The sequence below is a fragment of the Salmo salar genome, chromosome ssa01 (assembly GCF_905237065.1).
Source record: "Salmo salar chromosome ssa01, Ssal_v3.1, whole genome shotgun sequence".
Lineage (NCBI taxonomy): Eukaryota > Metazoa > Chordata > Actinopteri > Salmoniformes > Salmonidae > Salmo > Salmo salar.
Genome location: NC_059442.1, coordinates 72,134,450 through 72,158,828, shown reverse-complemented (window position 1 = coordinate 72,158,828; position 24,379 = coordinate 72,134,450). Strand labels below are relative to the sequence as shown.

Sequence of the window (24,379 nt, the reverse complement as noted above, 5' to 3'; positions counted from 1 at the left end):
TATCACCTGATGTGTCTGAAGTATAATTCTGTATATGTATGGTTTTATCAAGACTTCCTGCCCAAGATGCAGTAAACTTGATAATTGATTATGTATTTTTGGATATGATTCTGAATCTCTCCCTTTGAAAGGCTTCCTGAGGCAGGTGCCTTAGGGGAGCAGTTATTGAGACTGTGTACTATACAGTATAAAGGTACCTGGATTCGGCTGTTACCGCCCCTTTTTTTCAATTTTTGTCTAAAATGACACCCAAATCCAACTGCCTGTAGCTCAGGACCTGAAGCAAGGATATGCATATTCTTGATACCATTTGAAAGGAAACACTTTCTTTGAATGTGCTCCTAATCTCAGATCGTTACCTGTATAAAAGACACCTGGGAGCCAGAAATCTTTCTGATTGAGAGGGGGTCAAATACTTATTTCCCTCATTAAAATGCAAATCAATGTATAACATTTTTGACATGCGTTTTCTGGATTTTTTTGTTGTTATTCTGTCTCTCACTGTTCAAATAATCCTACCAAATTATAGACTGATCATTTCTTTGTCAGTGGGCAAACGTACAAAATCAGCAGGGGATCAAATACTTTTTTCCCTCACTGTAGCCCTGGCACCTACATGAAGCTGAGTGGCTCACTCATTCATGGCTTTGGATAAAAATAAATAAGTACTAACATAGTCTTTAATTAATAATTTTTTGGTTATGCTGACCTGGACACCATGTACAGTATTATAATATCCCATTATGGGCTGTTAGCAGGACAATATAGCTTTACCAACACCTCTCTGTATTTTGATACTTTGTGGATGGGGCCTCCCGAGTGATGCAGTTGTCTAAGACACTGCATCACAGTGCAAAATATGTTGCTACAGATGCAGGTTTGATACCCGTGCCGGCCACCACCAGGAGACCCGTTTGTAATCATTGGCGGTCACGTCATTGAAAAAACATTTTTAGATATACTGTAGGCCTACCGTAGGTGACATGAGTCTCAGTAGCATTGAGTAAGGTGTTGTTAAAAGTGGAGAAGGTCTTATTTATTTAAAGAGCATATTGAAGTTAGAAGCAATAGGATTTTAAGCAATAGCCTACCCGCTGTGGTCAACTATTTTAGCACCGTTTCACGTTTTCTGAAACAAGCATGGGGACTGCTCTTGATAAATCAATGAGATTTGTATTTTCACTGAATCCATTTGGGTATTGGTTAGACTACAATTATACAATTAGGGTGTGGAAATGTTATGCTGTTAGTACTGTAGCCTACTCCCGACCGGCACGTTGTACAGCGCCATATTTTCCATTCCATCCTAATGGAAATTCTTTGAATAGAAACACCATAATATTAATCAAATTAATTAAGCAACATTTCTTAAAATCAGTCCCATATACTGTGTTCTTACAAAAAAAGTGTTCAATTCTCTAGTACAGCCACTATTGAAGGCTATCAAATACTTCTCAAAGATGCCCTCTGGTGGTCAAACTAGCATTAATGGTAAAAATGGCTGACACTTAAACAACGTGCCATAGAATTCTGCGGCACCATACAAGCTGTGCTTTTAACAAACTATAGTTTGGGCAAGTTGGTTAGGACATCTACTTTGTGCATGACACCAATTGTTTACAGACAACAATTGACAACAATTGTTTACAGACAGATTATTTCACTTATAATTCACTGTATCACAGTTCCAGCGGGTCAGAAGTTTACATACACAAAGTTGACTGTGCCTTTAAACAACTTGTAAAATTCCAGAAAATGCCATGGCTTTAAAAGCTTCTGATAGGCTAATTGACATAATTTGAGTCAATTGGAGTTGTACCTGTGGATGTATTTCAAGACCTACCTTCAAACTCAGTGCCTCTTTGCTTGACATAATGGGAAAATCAAAAGAAATCAGCCAAGACCTCAGAAAAAACATTGTAGACCTCCACAAGTCTGGTTCATCCTTGGGAGCAATTTCCAAATGCCTGAAGGTACCACATTCATCTGTACAAACAATAGTATGCAAGTATAAACACCATGGGACCACGCAGCCGTCATACCACGTAGGAAGGAGACGTGTTCTGTCGTACTTTACTTTGGTGCAAAAAGTGCAAATCAATCCCAAAAAAACAGCAAAGGACCTTGTGAAGATGCTGTAGGAAACAGGTACAAAAGTATATATATCCACAGTAAAACGAGTCCTATATCAACTTAACCTGAAAGGCCGCTCAGCAAGGAAGAAGCCACTGCTCCAAAACCGCCATAAAAAAAAGCCACACTACGGTTTGCAACTGCACATGGGGACAAAGATCGTACTTTTTGGAGAAATGTCCTCTGGTCTGATGATACAAAAATAAAACTGTTTGGTCATAATGACCTTCATTATGTTTGGAGGAAAAAGGGGGAGGCTTGCAAGCCGAAGAACACCATCCCAACCGTGAATCACGCGGGTGGCAGCATCATGTTGTGGGGGTGCTTTACTTATGTGGATATATTGAAGCAACATATCAAGACATCAGTCAGGAAGTTAAAGCTTGGTCGCAAATGGGTCTTCCAAATGGACAATGACCCCAAGCATACTTCCAAAGTTGTGGCAAAATGGCTTAAGGACAACAAAGTCAAGGTATTGGAGTGGCCATCACAAAGCCCTGACCACAATCTCATAGAACATTTGTGGGCAGAACTGAAAGTGTGTATGAGCAAGGAGGCCTACAAACCTGACTCAGTTACACCAGCTCTGTCAGGAGGAATGGGCCAAAATTCACCCAACTTATTGTGAGAAGCTTGTGGAAGACTACCCAAAACGTTTGACCCAAGTTAAACAACTCAAAGGCAATGCTACCAAATACGAATTGAGTGTACAGTATGTAAACTTCTTACCCACTGGGAATGTGATGAAAGAAATAAAAGCTGAAATAAATCATTGTGATCTAGTATTATTCTGACATTTCACATTCTTAAAATGAAGTGGTGATTCTAACTGACCTAAGACAGGGAATTTTTACTAGGATTAAATGTCAAGAATTGTGAAAAACTGAGTTTAAATGTATTTGGCTAAGGTGTATGTAAACTTCCGACTTCAACTACCTATATTAGGCGGTGTCAGAGGAAGGCCCAAAATATTGTCAGACTCCAGTCACCCAAGTCATAAACTGTTCTCTCTTTTACCACACGGCAAGCGGTAACGGAGTGCCATGTCGAGGTCCAAAAGGCTCCTTAACAGCTTCTACCCCCAAGCCATAAGACTGCTGAACAATTAATAAAATTGCCACCCGGACTATCTGCATTGACACCCCCCTGTTCGCTTTTACATTGCTGCTACTCGCTGTTTATTATCTATGCATAGTCACCTTACCCCTACCTACACAAGCGTTAAAAAGTTTGGGGTCACTTAGAAATGTCCTTTTTTTTTAAAAGAAAAGCACATGTTTTGTCCATTAAAATAACATCAAATTGATCTATAATACAGTGTAGGCATTGTTAATGCTGTAAATGACTATTGTAGCTGGAAACGGCAGATTTTTTAAATGGAATATCTACATAGGTGTACAGAGGCCCATTATCAGCAACCATCACTCCTGTGAAATTTCTAAGTGGCCCCAAACTTTTGAACGGTAGTGTACATGTACAAATTACATCGACTAACCTGTACCCCCGCACATTGACTCGGTATCGGCACCCCCTGTATATACTGTAGCCTCATTACTGTTATTTTTAAATTATTTGTTATTTTTAAAGGTTCTTATTTTTATTTTTAAACATTTACTTGAGTTTATTTAGTAAATACTTTCCTAACACTTATTTTTCTTCAAACTGCATTGTTGGTTAAGGACTTGTAAGTAAGCAATTTTAACTGTAAGGTCTACAGTTGTTTTCGGAGCATGTGACAAATAAAATTTGATTTGATTTAGAGCTCAGAGACAGGATTGTGTCGAGTCACAGATCTGGGGAAGGGTACCAAAAAAATTCCCAAGATCACAGTGGCGTCCATCGTTTTAAATGGAAGAAGTTTGAACCACCAAGACTTCCTAGAGCTGTCCGCTCGGTCAAACTGACCAGTCGTGGGAGAAGAGCCTTGGTCAGGGAGGTGACCAAGAACCCGATTGTCACTCTGACAGAGCTCCAGAGTTCCTCTGTGGAGATGGGAGAACCTTCCAGAAGGACAACCATCTCTGAAGCACTCCACCAATCAGGCTTTTATGGTAGAGTGGCCAGACGGAAGCCACTCCTCAGTAAAAAGCACATGACAGTCCTCTTTGCCAAAAGGCACCTAAAGGCCTCTCAGGCCATGAGAAACAAGGTTGTCTGGTCTGATAAAACCAACATTGAACTCTTTGGCCTGAATGCCAAGCATGGAGGAAACCTGGCACCATCCCTTCGTTGAAGCATGGTGGTGGCAACATTATGTTGTGGGGATGTTTTTCAGCGGCAGGGACTGGGAGACTAGTCAGGGTCGAGGGAAAGCTGAATGGAGCAAAGTACAGAGATCCTTTATGAAAACCTGTTCCAGAGCACTCAGGACCTCACTGGGGTGAAGGTTCACCTTCCAACAGGACAACAACCCTAAGTACACAGCCATGGCAACACAGGAGTAGCTTCGGGACAAGTCTGAATGTACAGTAATACAATGCAATATATTAGCAAAAATGTCTAAGAACCTATTTTTGCTTTGTCATTATGGGGTATTGTGTGTAGATTGATGAAAAAACGATTTAATCCATTTTAGAATAAGGCTGTAACGTAACAAAATTTGGAAATATTGAATGGGTCTGAATACTTTCCGAATGCACTGGATGTACTGTATTCTAGTCAATGCCACTCCGACATTGATCGTCCTAACATTTACAATTCCATTATTTTACTTTGAGATCTGTGTGTATTGTTATAAATATTTAGATACTACTGCACTGTTGGAGCTCGGAACACAAGCATTTCGCTACACCCGCAATAACATCTGCTGCCGCCGACGGAGATGGCAGCATCGCGACTAGCTCTTAAGCAACTCTGCAGTATTTTGGTTGTTTATGTACTATTTTTTTACATTATTAGCTCAGGTATTGTTTTGTGTCATTACATACAGCTGGGAAGAACTATTGGATATTATAGCGGCGGTAACTCACCAGAAGTTCCAGCATTAAAACCAGGATTATGACTTCCCTGGAGCGGATCATTTGTTTGCTCTCCCTAGAGCAATCAAACTTATTCCAGAGGCTGACCCAAAACAACGCCAGCGAAGGAGAGGTACTCGAGATGGTCTTCTGGTCGACTCAGGAAGCGTGCACAACACCCACCGCTCCCGAGTATTTTACTCACTAATGTCCAATCTCTGGATAATAAAGAGTTGCTTTTCAGAGTGACACCAGGGATTGGAATGTACTCTGCTTCACGGAAACATGGCTCTCTCGAGATATACTGTCTGACTCTGTAAAGCCAGTTCGGTTCTCAGTACATCGCACCGACAGGAACAAACATCTCTCTGGGAGGCAGAAGGGTGGAGGTATATGTTTTATGATTAATGACTTATGGTGTAACTGTGATAACATACAGAAACTCAAGTCCTTCTGTTCACCCGACCTAGAATATCTCATAATTAAATGCCGACCGTACTGTCTCCAGAGAGAATTTTCATAAATAATAGCCACAGTGGTCTATGACCTACCCCAACCAGAAACCGTGGATAGATGGCAGCATTCACGCAAAACTGAAAGCGCGAACCATCGCATTTAACCAGGGCAAGAAGACTGGGAATATGGAAGAATACAAACAGTGTAGTTATTCTCTCCGCAAAGCAATCAAGCATGCTAAATGTCGATATAGGGACAAAGTTGAGTCCCAGTTCAACGGCTTAGACACGAGACGTATGTGGCAGGGTCTACAGACAATCACAGATTATAAAAGGAAAACCAGCCACGTCGCGGACACCAACGTCTTGCTTCCAGACAGACTGAACACCTTCTTCGCTCGCTTTGAGGATAATACAGTCCCACCGACGCGGCCCGCTACCAAGGACTGTGGGCTCTCCCGTAGCACTCACCTCTGTCATCATGAAGTGCTTTGAGAGACTAGTCAAGGATCATGTCACCTAGACCTTCTTCAATTTGCTCACCACCACAATAGATCTACAGACGATGCAATCACCACCACACTGCACACTGCCCTGTCCCATCTGAACAAGAGGCATACCTATGTAAGAATGCTGTTCATTGACTATAGCTCAGCATTCAACACCATAGTACCCTCCAAGCTCATCATCAAGCTCGAGGCCCTGGGTCTGAACCCCGCCCTGTGCAACTGGGTCCTGGACTTCCTGACGGGTTGCCCCCAGGTGGTGAAGGTAGGAAACAACAACACCTCCTCTTCGCTGATCCTCAAACCTGGGGCCCCACAAGGGTGTGTGCTCAGCCCCCTCCTGTACTCCCTGTTCACCCATGACTGTGTGGCCATGCACGCCTCCAACTCAATCATCAAGTTTGCAGATGACACAACAGTAGTAGGGTTGATTACCAACAATGATGAGACAGCCTACAGGGAGGAGGTGAGGTCTCTGGGAGTGTGATGCCAGGAATATAACCTCTCACTCAACTTCAACAAAACTAAGGAGATGATCGTGGACTTCAGGAAACAGCAGAAGGAGCACTCCCCTATCCACATCGATGGGACAGCTGTCATCCAGAAGGCGAGGTCAGTACAGGTGCATCAAAGCTGTGACCGAGAGACTGAAGAACAGCATTTATCTCAAGACTGCTTAACAGCCATCACTTGCACATCAGGGGCGACTGCCTTATAGACATAGATTAGGAATTACTGGCCACTTTTAATAATGTATCACTAGCCACTTTAATAATGTTCCGTATCTAGCCTTACTCATCTTATATGTATAAACCGCACACCACACTATTCTACGGTATCTTAGTCACTTTTAAATTGTGTTTACATATTGCATCCCCCATTTCATATGTATATACTGTATTGTATTCTATACTACACCACTGACTGTTAAACAGCCATGTCCAGCACATCAGAGGCTGCTGCCTATAGACATAGATTAGGAATCACTGGCCACTATAAGGAAATGAAACACTAGCCACTTTAATAATGTCTCCGTATCTTGCATTACTCATCTCATATGTGTAAACTGTACTCTACACTATTCTACGGTATCTTAGTTACTTTAATTGTTTGTAAATATTATGTCACCCATCTCATATGTATTTATCGAGAGACTGAAAAACAGCTTCTATCTCAAGGCCATCAGACTGTTAAACAGCCATCACTAACATTGAGTGGCTGCTGCCAACATACCGACTCAACTCTAGCCACTTAATAATGGAAAAATGGATGTAATCAATTTATCACTAGCCATTTTATATAATGCTTACATACCCTACATTACTCTTCTCATATGTATATACTGTACGCTATACCATCTACTGCATCTTGCCATCTTGATGTAATTAAATGTATCACTAGCTACTTTAAACAATGCCACTTTATATAATGTTTACATACCCTACATTACTCATCTCATATGTATATACTGTACTCTACACCATCTACTGCACCTTGCCTATGCCGTTCAGGCATCACTCATTCTTATATTTTTATGTACATATTTGTATTCATTCCTTTACACTTGTGTGTATAAGGTGTTGTTGTGAAATTGTTAGGTTATATTACTTGTTAGGTATTACTGCATGGTCGGAACTAGAAGCACAAGCATTTCGCTACACTCGCATTAACATCTGCTAACCATGTGTATGTGACAAATACATTTGATTTGATTTTGATTTGATCGTACTCTATTCTATGCCACTGTATCTTAGTTGAATTCAGCTCTGACATATATGTGTATGTATATATATATATATATATATATATATATATATATATATATATATATTCTTAATCCATTCCTTACTTAGATTTATTTCGTATTTTTTATTTATTTTGTGAAACTGTTAGATATTACTGCACTATTGGAGCGAGAAGCACAAGCATTTCTCTACACCTGCTAAACACGTGTATGAGACCAATACAATTTGATTTGATTTAAATATGTGTATGTGACAAATACAAATTTATTTGATTTGTTTGTTCTTATAGGTAGCCAGATCGTGATTACAACAAAACATTTTACCACACTGTCTTGTTACATTGGTGAGTAAAAACTCATGCTTCCTCATACCCTTCAACTTTTTTGTCTGAAAATAAAATATTCATTTGACTCAACTGCGTAACACACTCCAGTGAGCAGATGGCGATGTGGGACTTTAAGGCAATGCTGCCAATGTGACGTATAATCTAGTGGACGGGACGCTTCTTACACACAGCAACAGTTAGACAGCCACCTCGGTAGCTTGCTAGCCAAACCGATACAGCTCGTTAGACGCTTTCGTGTATATTAGCCACTGTGTTTTAAACCCATTTTTGTTGTCTAGTTAGTTAGCCCATTTAATGTCATATTTACCGTGTTGTTATTGGTAAACTAGCTGGCTGGTTAAATTAGCACTATCCTAGCTAGCAAGCTAACATCGCCGACCATGACCTCACTAAGCTACTCTCCAACTATTAAAGAAGCGGGGGTCTGCTGGACGGAGAAGGAGGAAGAGGAGGATGTTACAATACAACAAGTGGAGGGTGAGGCTGTTAGAGTGAAAGGAGAAGAGAAAGAAGTTACAGTAAAAGAAGAAGTAGACGCGTTCAGAGTGAAAGTGGAGGAGGAAGTTACTGTGAAAGAGGAGCAAGAGGAGGATGGAGTTGTCGGAGTGAAGGAAGAGAAGAGGGAAATGACTGTCACATCGAAAAAGGAGGAGGAAGAGGAAACTGGATATCTGGGCCCGGTTTCCCAAAGTGGTCTTAAGGCATCCTATGGTTCTAACGATGAATTTAGCCTTAAAATGCGTTTGGGAAAATCGGCCCAGATTAACACTGGTAAGTACTGTCTTAAAAACAGAGGCACAAACTCTGCAGTTGTTGAACTGATGTGTGGTGTTAAAGGGTAAATCTGCAGTTGTTACATCCATATTTGGACTTGATCATTATTTATATATAGCCATTGATTCTTGAAGAATATAACACATGCCTCATGGGCTTAGTTCAAAGTTTTGTCTTAGCTTGATTATTGTCCAGCCATGTGGTCAAGTACTGAAAAGAAATACCTAGTTAAATTGCAGCTGGCAAGAACAGAGCTGCAGGTCTTCTCTTAACCTGTTTAGGATAGGGGGCAGTATTGACACGGCTGGATAAAAAACATACCCGATTTAATCTGGTTACCACTCCTACCCAGTAACTAGAATATGCATATACTTATTACATATGGATAGAAAACACCCTACATTTTCTAAAACTGTTTGAATGGTGTCTGTGAGTATAACAGAACTCAAATGGCAGGTCAAAACCTGAGAGATTCCTTTACAGGAAGTGGCCTGTCTGACCATTTCTTGAACTTCTTTTCCATCTCTATCATTTACTAAGGATCTCTGCTCTAACGTGACACTTCCCACGTCGTCCATAGGCGCTCAGAGCCCGGGAAAAAACAGAATGTCGTCATTCCAGCCCCAGGCTGAAACACATTATCGCCTTTCTCAAGTGGCCGATCAAGGGACACTGGGCTTAGGCGCGTGACCCGACCGCCCCCGCCTTTGGGATTTTTTCCTCTGTTTGCCGAAAAGGAGATTCCCTGTCGGAATATTATCGCTTTTCTACGAGAAAAATGGCGTAAAAATTGATTTTAAACAGCGGTTGACATGCTTCGAAGTACGGTAATGGAATATTTAGAATTTTATTGTCACGAATTGCGCCATGCGCGCGACACTTCTTTACTATTTCGGATAGTGTCTGGAACGCACGAACAAAACGCCGCTATTCGGATATAACGATGGATTATTTTGGACCAAACCAACATTTGTTATTGAAGTAGTGTTCAGGGGGGAATGCTAGTCACATGCTAGTCACATGCTAATGTAAAAAGCTGTTTTTTTTATATAAATATGAACTTGATTGAACAAAACATGCATGTATTATATAACATAATGTCCTAGGGTTGTCATCTGATGAAGATCATCAAAGGTGAGTGCTGCATTTAGCTGTCTCCTGGGTTTTGGTGACATTATATGCTGGCTTGAAAAATGGGTGTCTGATTATTTCTGGCTTGGTACTCTGCTGACATAATCTAATGTTTTGCTTTCGTTGTAAAGCCTTTTTGAAATCGGACAGTGTGGTTAGATTAACGAGAGTCTTGTCTTTAAATAGCTGTAAAATAGTCATATGTTTGAGAAATTGAAGTAATAGGATTTTTAAGGTTTTGAAAATCGCGCCACAGGCCGCCAGTGGCTGTTACGTAGGTGGGACGAATTCGTCCCGCATAGCCCAGAGAGGTTTTAAATGTAATCAGAGGGCTAATTTAAATGCTATGTATGCCAGTCTCTTGGCTAAGAGTTGAGGAGTTGCAGACTGGTTGGTTGGTTGATTGTGTGGCTTTTTTAAAGGGCAACCAAGGATTTAAACAGCAACAAAATCGTATCCCAGAGAATTGGTTTGGTTAACATCTGAGGGATGGGTGCTGGAGAAATGTAACCACTCTCAATTCCACAGAAAGCTATTGTAGAAACCTTAACCCAAAACCTAGCGACCTCGTCAAGAAGTTCGGACATCTTGGCGTAACGGTTATAATGTGTTGTCTTGACTGTGGCTGGGCCCAGGTTTGAGTCCAGCTCAGGGCTCCCCCTGAATTTGCTACGCTATCGATACAAATAAGTCATCCACCGATATGACATTTTTGGCCAATACCGATATTTTGCTTACCCCCAAAAATACGATACCAATATTTAAAATTTTAGCAGCCTTTTAAGCATTCTGGTACAGTTAAATAGTTAACACACACATGGACGCAGCAGTCTAAGGCACTGCATCTCAGTGCAAGAGGCGTCACTACAGTCCCTGGTTCGAATCCAGGCTGTATGACATCATGATTGGGAGTCCCATAGGGTGGCGCACAATTGGCCCAGCGTCGTTCGGGTTTGGCTCGGGTAGGCGTCATTGTAAATAACAATTTGTCCTTAACTGACTTGCCTAGTTAAATGAAGGTTACTTACACACACCACACTGACCAAAAAGTTATTTTGTTGGCATTATCAGTAAAACATCATCAAAACCTATTTCTTTCACTTACTTGCTGTGCGGTTTCGTTGTTCATTTTCATTCTCAACCAAGATTTGTCAAACTATGGAACGCCGTTTGGCTCTTTACGTGTCAAGTAACACTATTTTACGTGTCAAGTAACACTATTTGACGTGTCAAGTAAGTAACACTATTTGACGTGTCAAGTAAGTAACACTATTTGACGTGTCAAGTAAGTAACACTATTTGACGTGTCAAGTAAGTAACACTATTTGACGTGTCAAGTAAGTAACACTATTTGACGTGTCAAGTAAGTAACACTATTTGACCAATCAGGACCTGAATATGACTGCACGTCACATAGTAATTGAACGAGTTCATCCATTTTTTTTATGCAGTTATTACACATTGATTACACAATCACTCGTATTTCATATGTCACAACGATACATATGCTAGGATGCTGGTAAAGTTGTCTCGCGCACCTACAGTGCTGGTCATAAAAAAATAAAAGCTATCTAGCTAATGGATGCAAACCATGTTCTTCCCCAAAAACATAGCAAAACGACATCTGTTTTAGTAGCTCTAGTTAGCTAGCTAACATCATCTAAAATAACCCTAATTTATAAGACCGTTCTTATTTGATTAATGGTGGTCGGACCCATCTATGTGAAGCTAGCCACAATAAAGATTAGCCACAATAGTGGACTTTGCGGTTAGCTTTCAAAATAAAAGTATGTAATTGACAGTGACGCAAATGAATACAAATAGTAAAATTATGCCATAATTGCATAAGCAAGGTTGGAATGTTATATAAAATCAACGAAAGACAATAATTTGTTAATTTGACAAAAATCTGTTGAAATCACACTGGATGTATTATACTTCAGAATTGCGTTGGGGACATACTTATTTCACCGTACAGCCTTACCTATGGATTGCTGATCAATGACATGCTGTATCAGTCTACTCAGTGACACCCAGAGAACATTAGCGTCGTAGCTTTATTGTGGGACTCTTAAACAACAGTAAATTGAGCCGCATTTGTCAAATTATGTACTTTTGAACACTGTTCCAGAGGAAAAACAATGCTGCGTGGTTGTTTTGGAGTCTGATAACTCTGAGGACGTTGGGGAAAAAATATATTGGGTATTGAGTAGACTGATACCCCATTTCATTGATCCCCAATCCTTAGGTAAAGCTGTACAGTGCAATATGAATGTCAATACACACAATAGGCTGACTGGGGAGGTGATTTCACACAGTCACCGTCCCGCGATAAGAGCTACAATGCTAATATTTGCATAAACTCTTCACAGTTGTGTTCTGTGGGTGTCACCGAATAGACTGATACTGCATTTCATTGCTTCACATTCCAATCTTGTTTAACATTATCTAGTCTAAATATGGCATGATTCTACCAATTGTAACCGTCTGCATCACTTTCAAAGAGGTACTTTTATTTTGAAGGCAAACGGCAAATTCCACTATTGTGCCCAATCCTTATTGTGGCTAGCGTCACAACATATAAGCCGGTCCAGTCGAGCCTCACTAGCCAGATGAAGCTAGCTGGCTGCTTATAATGTTAGCTTTGGGCAACAGGCTGGCTAGCTATTTATTTTCATGAACTGAAATTCAATTTCAATAGGCGAACAACAAGTGGCTACCTAGCTAATACTTACTCACAAGGATTGTTAAATCCTTGCTAAGAATAATGAAAATGACTGCAGTTTCTACAGGTCATTGTTTTCAGGCTGGTTATATTGGTGCTAGCTAGGTACCAAGCTAAAGCTAGCTACTCCAGAAGGTGCGGTCTAACAAATAATGCTTTATTACCAACGCGGAATTGTAAACGCATTGTTCGTGGCCGACGCTTGCTTGTTTGCAGACTTTTTTGTACAGCTTTGACAGTGCTACTGATAGTAGTGGTGGCGCTTGGCTTGCGCGTGCAAATTCAGAACACGCAACATTCTATAATAGAACTGTGTTATTTGACATATCAAATTAAAAGCTTATTTAACGCGTTAAATAGTGTTATTTGACTCGTCGACGATAATTCCATTATCTTGGCATTAGTGGATTTCGCCTTTGAGTTGTCTCGCTGAAATATTCTTACTCTCAAATGACTGCTCGACATGTTGACTGCTGGATCCACACAGCAGACATTGTGGGCTAGGTTAGGAATGCTGTGTTGCACATGTAGCGCAACATTTTACGTGGCGTCATTACATAATTTACCTACGTTATATAGGTATGCACATCAGCTTTGACATCGGTTTTGCACATCGTGTTAAACTACACATCGGGCCGATACCGATGTTGGGATTTTTAGCAAATATCGGCTGATTCTGATATGTTCACCGATATATCGTACATCCCAAGTGTCATGACGCAAGCTCTTTCAGTGAATTGACTAGCAGAGATGTGAACAACCCCCCCCCCCTCCTGTTGGTTTTTAGGACTTTACAACCATGTCGTAAATTCCTTGCAGAGACTCTTGTCTCCCTGACCATGCCATATGGGAGAGAGAGGGTCACAGTAGAACAAAGGAACTCTCCCGCCATATTCTACTACATCCCAGAATTTGAGAATTGAACAATATTCGTATTTTGGAGAATGTTTAAATGGTCGGTGAAGAAGCCAGCTAAGACCCGGTTCATTTTGTTTCATGTTTGTGACCTCGTGAAAGACAATACAGCCACATTACCTTAACTCTGTTCATACAGGATCCTCAGTTATGAGGCTTGCATTGTAGAATAATAGTTAAGACATCAAAACTATGAAATAACACATATGGAATCATGTAGTAACCAAAAAAGTGTTAAACAAATCAAAATATATTTGAGATTCTTCAAAGTAGCCACCCTTTGCCTTGATGACAGCTTTCCACACTCTTGGCATTCTCTCAACCAGCTTCATGAGGTAGTCACCAGGAATGCATTTCAACTAACAGGGGTGCCTTGTTAATTTGTGGAATTTCTTTCCTTCTTAATGCATTTGTGCCAATTAGTTGTGTTGTGACAAGGTAGGGGTGGTATACAGAAGCCCTATTTGGTAAGAGACCAAGTCCATGTTATGGCTCAAATAAGCAAAGAGAAATGACAGTCCATCATTACTTTAAGACATGAAGGTCAGTCAGTCTGGAAAATTTCAAGAACTTTGAAAGTTTCTTCAAGTGCAGTCACAAAAACCATCAAGCGCTATGATGAAGCTGGCTCTCATGAGGACCGCCACAGGAAAGGAAGAACCGGAGTTACCTCTACTGCAGAGGATAAGTTCAAATTGCAACCCAAATAAATGCTTCACAGAGTTCAAGTAACAGACACATCTCAACATCAACTGTTCAGAGGAGACTATGTGAATCAGGCCTCCATGGTCGAATTTATGCATAGAAACCACTACTAAATGACACCAATAATAAGAAGAGACTTGCTTGGCCCAAGATTCACGAGCAATGGGCATGCTGTGCTTTTGTGTGATGTTTGGTTCCAACTGCTGTGTCTTTGTGAGACGTAGAGTAGGTGAACGGATGATTTTTGCATGTGTAGTTACCACTGTGAAGCATGGAGGAGGTGGTGTGGGGGTGCTTTGCTGGTGACACTGTCTGTGATTTATTTAGAATTCAAGGCACACTTAACCAGCATGGCTAACACTGCATTCTGCAGCGATACACCATCCCATCTGGTTTGCGCTTAGTGGGACTATCATTTGTTTTTAAACAGGACAATGACCCAACACACCGCCAGGCTGTGTTGACCAAGAAGTGATGGTGCTGTTTTGGGATGAGTTGGACCGCAGAGTGAAGGAAAAGCAGCCAACAAGTGTTTAGCATATGTGGGGACTCCTTCAAGACTGTTGGAAAAGCATTCCAGGTGAAGCTGGTTGAGAGAATGCCAAGAGTGTGCAAAGGGTGGCTGCTTTGAAGAATCTAAAATCTAAAATATATTTACACTTATGGTTACTACATGATTCCATATGTGTTATTTCATAGTTGTACAATGTAGAAAATAGTAAAAACAAAGAAAAACCCTTGAATGAGTAGGCATGTCCAAACTTTTGACTTGTACTGAACTTGTCTGATGCTTTAAGCAGGCTGTTTGATTAAATAATTAAGACACACAAATTACTCAAGAGGGAGCCAGAGATCAAGATAGCCTAACCAGAAGGAAAAAAAACTATGTCCAACCCTCCTTCACCCACTGTGCTAGTCTTCGCAGAATTCTTCTTCTTAAGTTGTCGGTAATAGGCTGCGCTAGCGGTCGGCATCCTTTTCCATTTGGAGTGGCAATTTATGTAAAAATGTCTACCAGTTATGATGCCTGTTATGATTTCCATATGCACATTTCCATAGAACAGTTTAATCTCATTTATATTACTCTCTCTATCTCAAAATAATTGTCTGTGTTTAACAGTGGCGCAACATTCACGCCACTGTGAATGTTGTGCCCCCACCCCTCACACACACACACACACATTTTGAAATTGCATTTTTGTCCCCCCCAGTTTTATCATTGCACTGTGATACAAAAAACTGAATTGTGTGCATTAGGACCATGCGGATGCCTCAGAACGATCGGGCAGGTTGTTTAGCAGTTTCAGTCAGCTCGATTTAGGACCATGCAGATACCACAGAGCGGGTGGACAGGCTGTGTGATGGCAATGCTATTATAATAGGACCAGCACAGTGCTGCTGTCTGCACCTGCTGTCTCTATGTGTTGCGCTATTTCTCCGTGTTGTAAAAGCAAACAGGGCAAGAACTGGCTACCCTTGATTTGACTGATGAAGCTGGCAAGGTAACAGCTGTTTGACTGAACATCATTTTTTTAAATGTTCTATTACCAGCACTGAGCTAGTAGTATAACTGACATGTAATGTCAGCTAATGTTTCTTCCCCCTTGGCTGAAGATCTGTCTGAAGAGAATGAACTAGCTAGCTAGTAGCTACCACAGCCAGTTCAGTTCTATACCACAGATAGAACGATGAGACATATTTTACCGGATGTATAAATGTGAAGCATCCGGTTGGCGTTTCCACTCACTACCAAATATGGTGGTGAGAGGAAGCCCAGTTGCCGGCAGTGGGAGAAGATGGAGCGAGATGTATTTTGATCGACATTCTGCTAAATTTCTCATCAATGAAGCATTTGATCTCACTCCAGTTTTCTGTTTACAAAACTACGATCTGTTACGCAAAGAGTGGGCTAAGTTTTGTAGACTTTACCCTTCGCCAAATTTTTTAAAAATTGCGTTGTTTAAGAGTGTCAGCGCGAATTTAGTTATTGCACACTCTCTCTTCACAGTAGGTGTTCCCCAATGGAAATATGCGAATGCCTTCTAGAACACACAAATAAGATTTCACCAACTTGTGCTTAGCTCTGCCTACCTTCTTGCGTGTTCTGCAAACTATGGCTCATTTGTTCCCATTTGAAACAACAGGCTGTGTTCTGTCTTGGTTTAGTTATAAAAAATATTTCATATTGCTGCCTGCTCTGTCTCCGCCCGGTCCTAAATCTAGCGAATGCTTTTTGAATCACATTAACATTGATTTGTTAACACTTTTTTGGTTACTACATGATTCCTTATGTGTTATATCATAGTTTTGATGTCTTATATTATTCTACAATGTAGAAAATAGTAAAAATAAAGAAACCCTTGAATGCATAGGTATGTCCAAACCTTTGACTGGTACTGTATATCTATGTATGTATAATATTGATATTTATATTTGCACCCATCTCAGTGAACTAATCCATTGAGGAGGCCTAGACTAAATTGTTTGATCCAAAAATGTGGTCAGAGGCTCCATATGGAGGGTGTGACGCCAAATCGAGCACTACTGCATCGCCATGCGCCTCCCAAATTTTGTAACAAATGCGGTAACTCCACATTGACATGATTGTTTGATGGTAGGTGGGGGGATACATCCTGTATAAACAAACTCACTTCCTTGACGACATCTCTGCATTGCTCCGCAAACCTCAAGAAGAATGAATGCCCTGATTTCTGCTGAGGCTATATCATGGTAAATGCTGCATGGTTAGTGCAGATGTCGGATTGACCATGCGCCCAGATGCACAATGCACTTCGCTCTCTCTCCTGCCAATTTGTGCACAATTATTGTTTCATTTTTTATAATTTTATTTTATTTCACCTTTATTTAACCAGGTAGGCCAGTTGAGAACAAGTTCTCATTTACAACTGCGACCTGGCCAAGATAAAGCAAAGCAGTGCGACACAAACAACAACACAGAGTTACACATGGAATAAACAAACGTACAGTCAATAACACAATAGAAGGGGGAAAAAGTCTATATACAGTGTGTGCAAATGGCGTGAGGAGGTATGGCAATAAATAGGCCATAGTAGCGAAGTAATTACAGTTTAGCAAATTAACACTGGAGTGATAAATGTGCGGATGATGTGCAAGTAGAAATACTGGTGTGCAAAAGAGCAAAAAAGTAAATAAAAACAATATGGGGATGAGGTAGGTAGATTGGATGGGCTAATTACAGATGGGCTGTGTACAGCTGCAGCGATCGGTTAGCTGCTCAGATAGCTGATGTTTAAAGTTAGTGAGGGAGATGAGTCTTCAGCCTCAGCAATTTTTTTTAAATTATTGTTTTATTTTTTGCAATTCGTCCCAGTCATTGGCAGCAGAGAACTGGAAGGAAAGGCGTTCATAACTTCAATGTGTGAATTGTTAGCATTTGATTGTTAGTGTATAGTATCAATTCCCCATTACATGCATCACCAGCAGTACATTTACTGTTAATTCCTATAATTTCTAATCTACAATGTTTGTTACTTTGGTTATGGTCATTTCTTATAATGCATTCAATATTATTATTTGAGTCTTCTCATTGTCGGAGTGGACACATTGTTTGCAGAGTGCACAACCTATGCTACACTTGTGGAAAAAAAGTTTTGGTTTATTTCATTCCATTTATGAGTTTTATCAATTGATGCATATAAATATGTCCATTTCGGGGATCTGATACTTCTGATTGGCTTCAGGTGCATCCTTCAGGTGCATCCTGTTTCCATTGATCATCCTTAACCTGTTGGGTCTAGGGGGCAGCATTTGCACGTCTGGATAAAAAAAATGTACCCGATTTAATCTGGTTACTAATCCTACCCAGTAACTAGAATATGCATATACTTATTATATATGGATAGAAAACACTCTAAAGTTTCTAAAACTGTTTGAATGGTGTCTGTGAGTATAACAGAACTCATTTGGCAGGCAAAACCCTGAGACATTTTCTGACAGGAAGTGGATACCTGATGTGTTGTATTGACTTTAAACCTATCCCATTGAAAAACACAGGGGCTTAGGAATATTTTGGCACTTCCTATTGCTTCCACTAGATGTCACCAGCCTTTACAAAGTGTTTTGAGTCTTCTGGAGGGAGATCTGACCGAACAAGAGCCATGGAACGATGATGTCCCATTAGACACCTGGCGCGCGAGTTCATGTTGGGTACCCTCGTTCCAATACGTTATAAAAGAGTATGCATTCGTCCACCTTGAATATTATTCATGTTCTGGTTAAAAAGGCCCTAATGATTTATGCTATACAACGTTTGACATGTTTGAACGAACGGAAATATATTTTTTCCCCTCGTTCATGACGAGAAGTCCGGCTGGCTTACATCATGTGCTAACGAGACGGAGATTTTTGGACATAAATGATGAGCTTTTTTGAACAAAACTACATTCGTTATGGACCTGTGATACCTGGAAGTGACATCTGATGAAGAGAATCAAAGGTAATGGATTATTTACATAGTATTTTCGATTTTAGATCTCCCCAACATGACGTCTAGTCTGTATCGCAACGCGTATTTTTCTGGGCGCAGTGCTCAGATTATTCCAAAGTGTGATTTCCCAGTAAGGTTATTTTTAAATCTGGCAAGTTGATTGAGTTCAAGAGATGTAAATCTATAATTCTTTAAATGACAATATAATATTTTACCAATGTTTTCTAATTTTAATTATTTAATTTGTGACGCTGACTTGACTGCCGGTTATTGGAGGGAAACGATTTCCTCAACATCAATGCCATAGTAAAACGCTGTTTTTGGATATAAATATGAACTTGATAGAACTAAAAATGCATGCATTGTCTAACATAATGTCCTAGGAGTGTCATCTGATGGAGGTTGTAAAAGGTTAGTGCATCATTTTAGCTGGTTTTATGGTTTTGGTGACCCTGTCTTTGACTTGACAAAACATTACACACAACTCTTGTAAATGTACTGTCCTAACATACTCTAAATTTATGCTTTCGCCGTAAAACCTTTTTGAAATCGTAAAACGTGGTTAGATTAAGGAGATGTTTATCTTTCAAATGGTGTAAAATAGTTGTATTTTTGAAAAATTTGAATTTTTACATTTATTTGGATTCAAATTTGCCGCTCTTGAAATGCACCTGCTGTTGATGGAGTACACCACGGGTGGCACGCTAGCGTCCCACCTAGCCCCAAGAGGTTTTAAGATGATCCTACAACTTGATTGCAGTCCACTTGTGGTAAGTTCAATTGATTGGACATGATTTGGAAAGGCACACACCTGTTTACGTAAGGTTCGACAGTGCATGTCAGAGCAAAAACCAAGCCATGAGGTCAAAGAAATTGTCCATAGAGCTCTGAGACAGGATTGTGTCAAGGCACAGATGTGGGGAAGGCTACCAAAACATTTCTGCAGCATTGAAGGTCCCCAAGAACACTGTGGCCTCCATCCATTCTTAAATGGAAGAAGTTTGGAACCACCAAGACTCTTCCTAGAGCTGGCCACCTGGCCAAACTGAGCAATTGGGGGAGAAGGGCCTTGGTCAGGGAGTTCACCAAGAACCTGCTGGTCACTCTGACAGAGCTCTCGAGTTCCTCTGTGGAGATTGTTGTCCTTCTGGAAGGTTTTACCATCTTTGCAGCACTCCAACAATCTGTCCTTTATGGTAGAGTCGCCAGACGGAAGCCTCTTCTCAGTAAAAGGCACATGCCAGCCCGCGTGGAGTTTGCCAAAAGGCACCTATAGACTCTCAGACCATTAGAAACAAGATTGTCTGATGAAACCAACTCTTTGGCCTGAATGCCAAGCATCATATCTGGAGGAAACCTGGCACCACCCCTATGGTAAAGCAAGGTGGTGGCAGCATCATGATATGGGGATGTTTTTCAGCTGAATGTTAAATACAGCAGCCGATAGAACTCACAGGTAGTTTGAAAGAAGAGCAAATGCGCGACTGCAGTAGGCTAGAAGTTATTTATTCAGACCCATAACCATTCGATCTTCGGGAAGAGAAGTGAAAGTCTTCTGCATCTAATTCTAGTCCTATATTATTCAAGGATGTCATTAGAATGATGAAGATGAGGACAACAAAACTTATTTAATTTAACTGTTTACAGCGAGGAAGGAATGAAGCAACAATAGAGAGAAACTTGTAGGCTAATAACATTAGGGGAAATATTATGAAAGGTATATGTGTCAGCCTACTAATTATACAAATAGGCCCTGTTATATTTCAAAATTAAATTTGCTAGCTTATACTTGTAACTTTGTAGGCAGCATGTGCTGCACCAGAATCACATGTTCTCTTCCCTGCTCTATCATGGTTTGAAAGATGTACAGTTGAAGTCGGAAGTTTACATACACTTAGGTTGGAGTCATTGATGCACGGTTTTCAACCACTCCACAAATTTCTTGTTAACAAACTATAGTTTTGGGAAGTCGGTTAGGACATCTACTTTGCATGACACAAGTCATTTTTCCAACAAGTGTTTACATACGCTGAGTTGACTGTGCCTTTTAAACAGTTTGGAAAATTCCAGAAAATGATGTCATGGCTTTAGAAGCTTCTGATAAGCTAATTGACATAATTTGAGTCAATTGGAGGTGTACCTGTGGATGTATTGCAAGGCCTACCTTCAAACACAGTGCCTTTTTGCTTGACATCATGGGAAAGTCACTAGAAATCAGCCAAAACCTCTTGTAGACCTCCACAAGTCTGGTTCATCCTTGGGAGCAATTTCCAAACGCCTGAAGATACCACGTTCATCTGTACAAATAATAGTACACAAGTATAAACACCATGGGACCACGCAGCTATCATACCGCTCAGGAAGGAGACGCGTTCTGTCTCCTAGAGATGAACGTACTTGGCGCGAAAAGTGCAAATCATTCCCAGAACAGCAAAGGACCTTGTGAAAATGCTGGAGGAAACAGGTACAAGGTATCTATATCCACAGTAACACACGAGTCCTATATCGACATAACCGGAAAGGCCGCTCAACAAGGAAGAAGCCACTGCTCCAAACCCGCCATAAAAAAGCCAGACTACGGTTTGCAACTGGACATGGGGACAAAGATCATACTTTTTGGAGAAATGTAATCTGGTCTGATGAAACAAAAATGGAACGGTTTGGCCATAATGACCATTGTTATGCTTGGAGGAAAAAGGGGGAGGCTTGCAAGCCGAAGAACACCATCCCAACCGTGAAGGACCGGGGGGGGCAGCATCATGATGTGGGGGGTGCTTTGCTGCAGGAGGGACTGGTGCACTTCACAAAATAGATGGCATCATGACGAAGGAAAATTACGTGGATATATTGAAGCAACATCTCAAGACATCAGTCAGGAAGTTAAAGCTTGGTCGCAAATTGGTCTTCCAAATGGACAATGACCCCAAGCATACTTCCAAAGTTGTGTCGAAATGGCTGAAGGACAACAAAGTCAAGGTATTGGAGTGGCCATCACAAAGCCCTGACCTCAAACCTATAGAAAATGTATGGGCAGAACTGAAAAAGCGTGTGTGAGCAAGGAGGCCTACAAACCTGACTCAGTTACACCAGCTCTGTCAGGAGGAATGGGCCAAAATTCACCCAACTTATTGTGGGAAGCTTGTGGAAGGCTACCCGAAATGTTTGACCCAAGTTAAACAATTTAAAGGCAATGCTTCCAAATACTAATTGAGTGTATGTAAACTTCTGACCCACTGGGAATGTGATGAAAGAAATAAAAGCTGAAATAAATCATTCTCTCTACTATTATTCTGACATTTCACATTCTTAAAATAAAGTGGTGATCCTAACTGACCGAAGACAGGGATTTTTTACTAGGATTAAATGTCAGGATTTGTGAAACACCTTAGCCAAATACATTTAAACTCAGTTTATGTAAACTTCCGACTTCAACTGTATGTAATTCCAGTCTGTATAATACAGTACAGTAATGCAGTTCACCCTCAAAAATTAGCCTACTGGAGCTAATTTCAAATCAAACCAAATTTTAATTGTCACATGCGCTGAATACAACCGGTGTAGACTTTAGCGTGAAATGCTTACTTACAAGCCCTTAATCAGCAATGCAGTTCAATAAATAGTTAAGAAAATATTTACCCAAGAGAGCATATAGCTATCTACATCTATGGGCTTTTATGTTTTTCTGTCATGCATAATGTGCAGTAGGCTATATCATTGGCTACAGTATATGTATTGGAGAACGGCACAATCATTTGGGATTTTTTGGGCTTGGGCTCATTAAATGTCTAATGTAGGGCTCGTATTTAATGTATAGCTCTCATCAAATCCAGACAGGCCTATTTATGTGCTTTTGAATGACACTTCCGGTTTTGGCGGGAAATACCGGGTTACCCAGGAGAACATTTTATTTATTCTCTGGGAAAATATTCAACCTTAGTAGTCTATATCATGGAAAGAGCAGGTGTTGCTAATGTTTTGTACACTCAGTGTATATTTAAGCAATAACGCAGGAGGGGGTGTGGTATATGGCCAGTATACTATGGTTAAGGGCTGTTCTTACGCATGATGTAACGCGGAAAGCCTAGATATACCCCTTGGCCCTGGTATATTGACCATATATACTATAAACCCCAGAGAGCAGTAAAATGAAATGTTTTGTCAGCCAAACAGCATTCAGGGCTCGAACCCCCAGTTTATAATGTATTTCATTCCTTTAAGTTCACATGTGGAACTGCATGAAATGTGTCCTTTTTGTTTCTAATCATTTAGAAAACCTTTAGCAAAAACAGTTTTTTGCAAATTAGAAAACTGAAATATCACATTTACATAAGTATTCAGACCCTTTACTCAGTACTTGGTTGAATCACCTTTGGCAGGGAGTACAGCCTCGAGTCTTCTTGGGTATGACGCTACAAGTTTGGCACACCTGTATTTGGGGAGTTTCTCCCATTCTTCTCTGCATATCTTCTCAAGCTTTGTCAGGTTGGATGGGGAGCGTTGCTCCACAGCTGTTTTCAGGTCTCTCCAGAGATGTTAGATTAGTTTTAAAGTACAAATAGGGTTGTACCAAGCCTGGATCGCCCCCTTTATTTTCAACCTCTGAAATAGGAGAGAGTGGTTGCCTACTCAACCCAGAGTGAAACCAAAACAACTCATGCAGTCCATGGCAACCTGTTGACTCTGAGTCACGTCATAAACAGGTATGTGGGGGAAAACAGCTGACGTTTGACATCCTGTGCCCTTTCAGCAGCCTAGATTCACCAGGTTATTACTTCTCCACAAACACTTTGTGGGGTTCTCATAGGCTTACAATTGTTGTTTTGATTATTGCTTGAACAGTCGCTACGATAATATTTGGTTGTGATGGTTGCAAAATACTTATTTTTGGATGCAGCACTTGTTAGCTTGAATGCTAACGCTCATTGACAAGCTCGTAGCAAAGCTAGCCAAAAGGATTTTACTGGTTGAGGTGTTTAAGTATAATGCAGTTGCGATGATGACACACAATTAAGCAGGACATTCAAACGAGCCTTACGATTATAATCCAAAGTACTGTGAAATGCACTCAAACAACATTTTTGCTGGCATCTGACGAGGCCTCCCATGAGTTTTTTCCCCATGGTGGGGAAATTGTGAATATCGACACAGCTTAATGTGAGTTTTCTTGAATAGTACTCCCGATCTTGCACTGGTAATGCGAGGTAATTTACGGAATACATAGGAAAAAAACACAACATGTAAAGTATTAGTCTCATGTTTCATGAGCGAAATAATAGATCCCTGAAATTTGAATGCCAAGAGTGTGCAAAGCTGTCATCAAAGCCTAGGGTGGCTACTTTGAAGAATCTCAAATATATTTCGATTTGTTTAACACTTTTTTGATTACTACACGATTCCATATGTGTTTATTTCATAGTTTTGATGTCTTCACTATTATTCTACATTGTAGAAAATATTTAAAATAAATATAAACCCTTTAATGAGTAGGTGTGTCCAAACCTTTGACTGGTACTGTGTAT

The 24,379-nt window shown here is 40.5% G+C and overlaps 1 protein-coding gene across 2 annotated transcripts in view; it reads left to right on the top strand.

Moving 5' to 3' along the window:
* Positions 1-8,292: 8,292 nt before the first annotated feature.
* The window catches only part of LOC106608102 (zinc finger protein 2 homolog), a 31,939-nt gene continuing 15,852 nt past the window's right edge, over positions 8,293-24,379 (top strand). For both annotated transcript variants that reach the window (XM_014205834.2, XM_014205817.2), the window contains exon 1: positions 8,293-8,913. In XM_014205834.2, the coding sequence (XP_014061309.1) occupies positions 8,523-8,913 (391 nt within the window). In that variant the 5' untranslated portion in view covers positions 8,293-8,522. The remainder of the gene's footprint in view (positions 8,914-24,379) is intronic.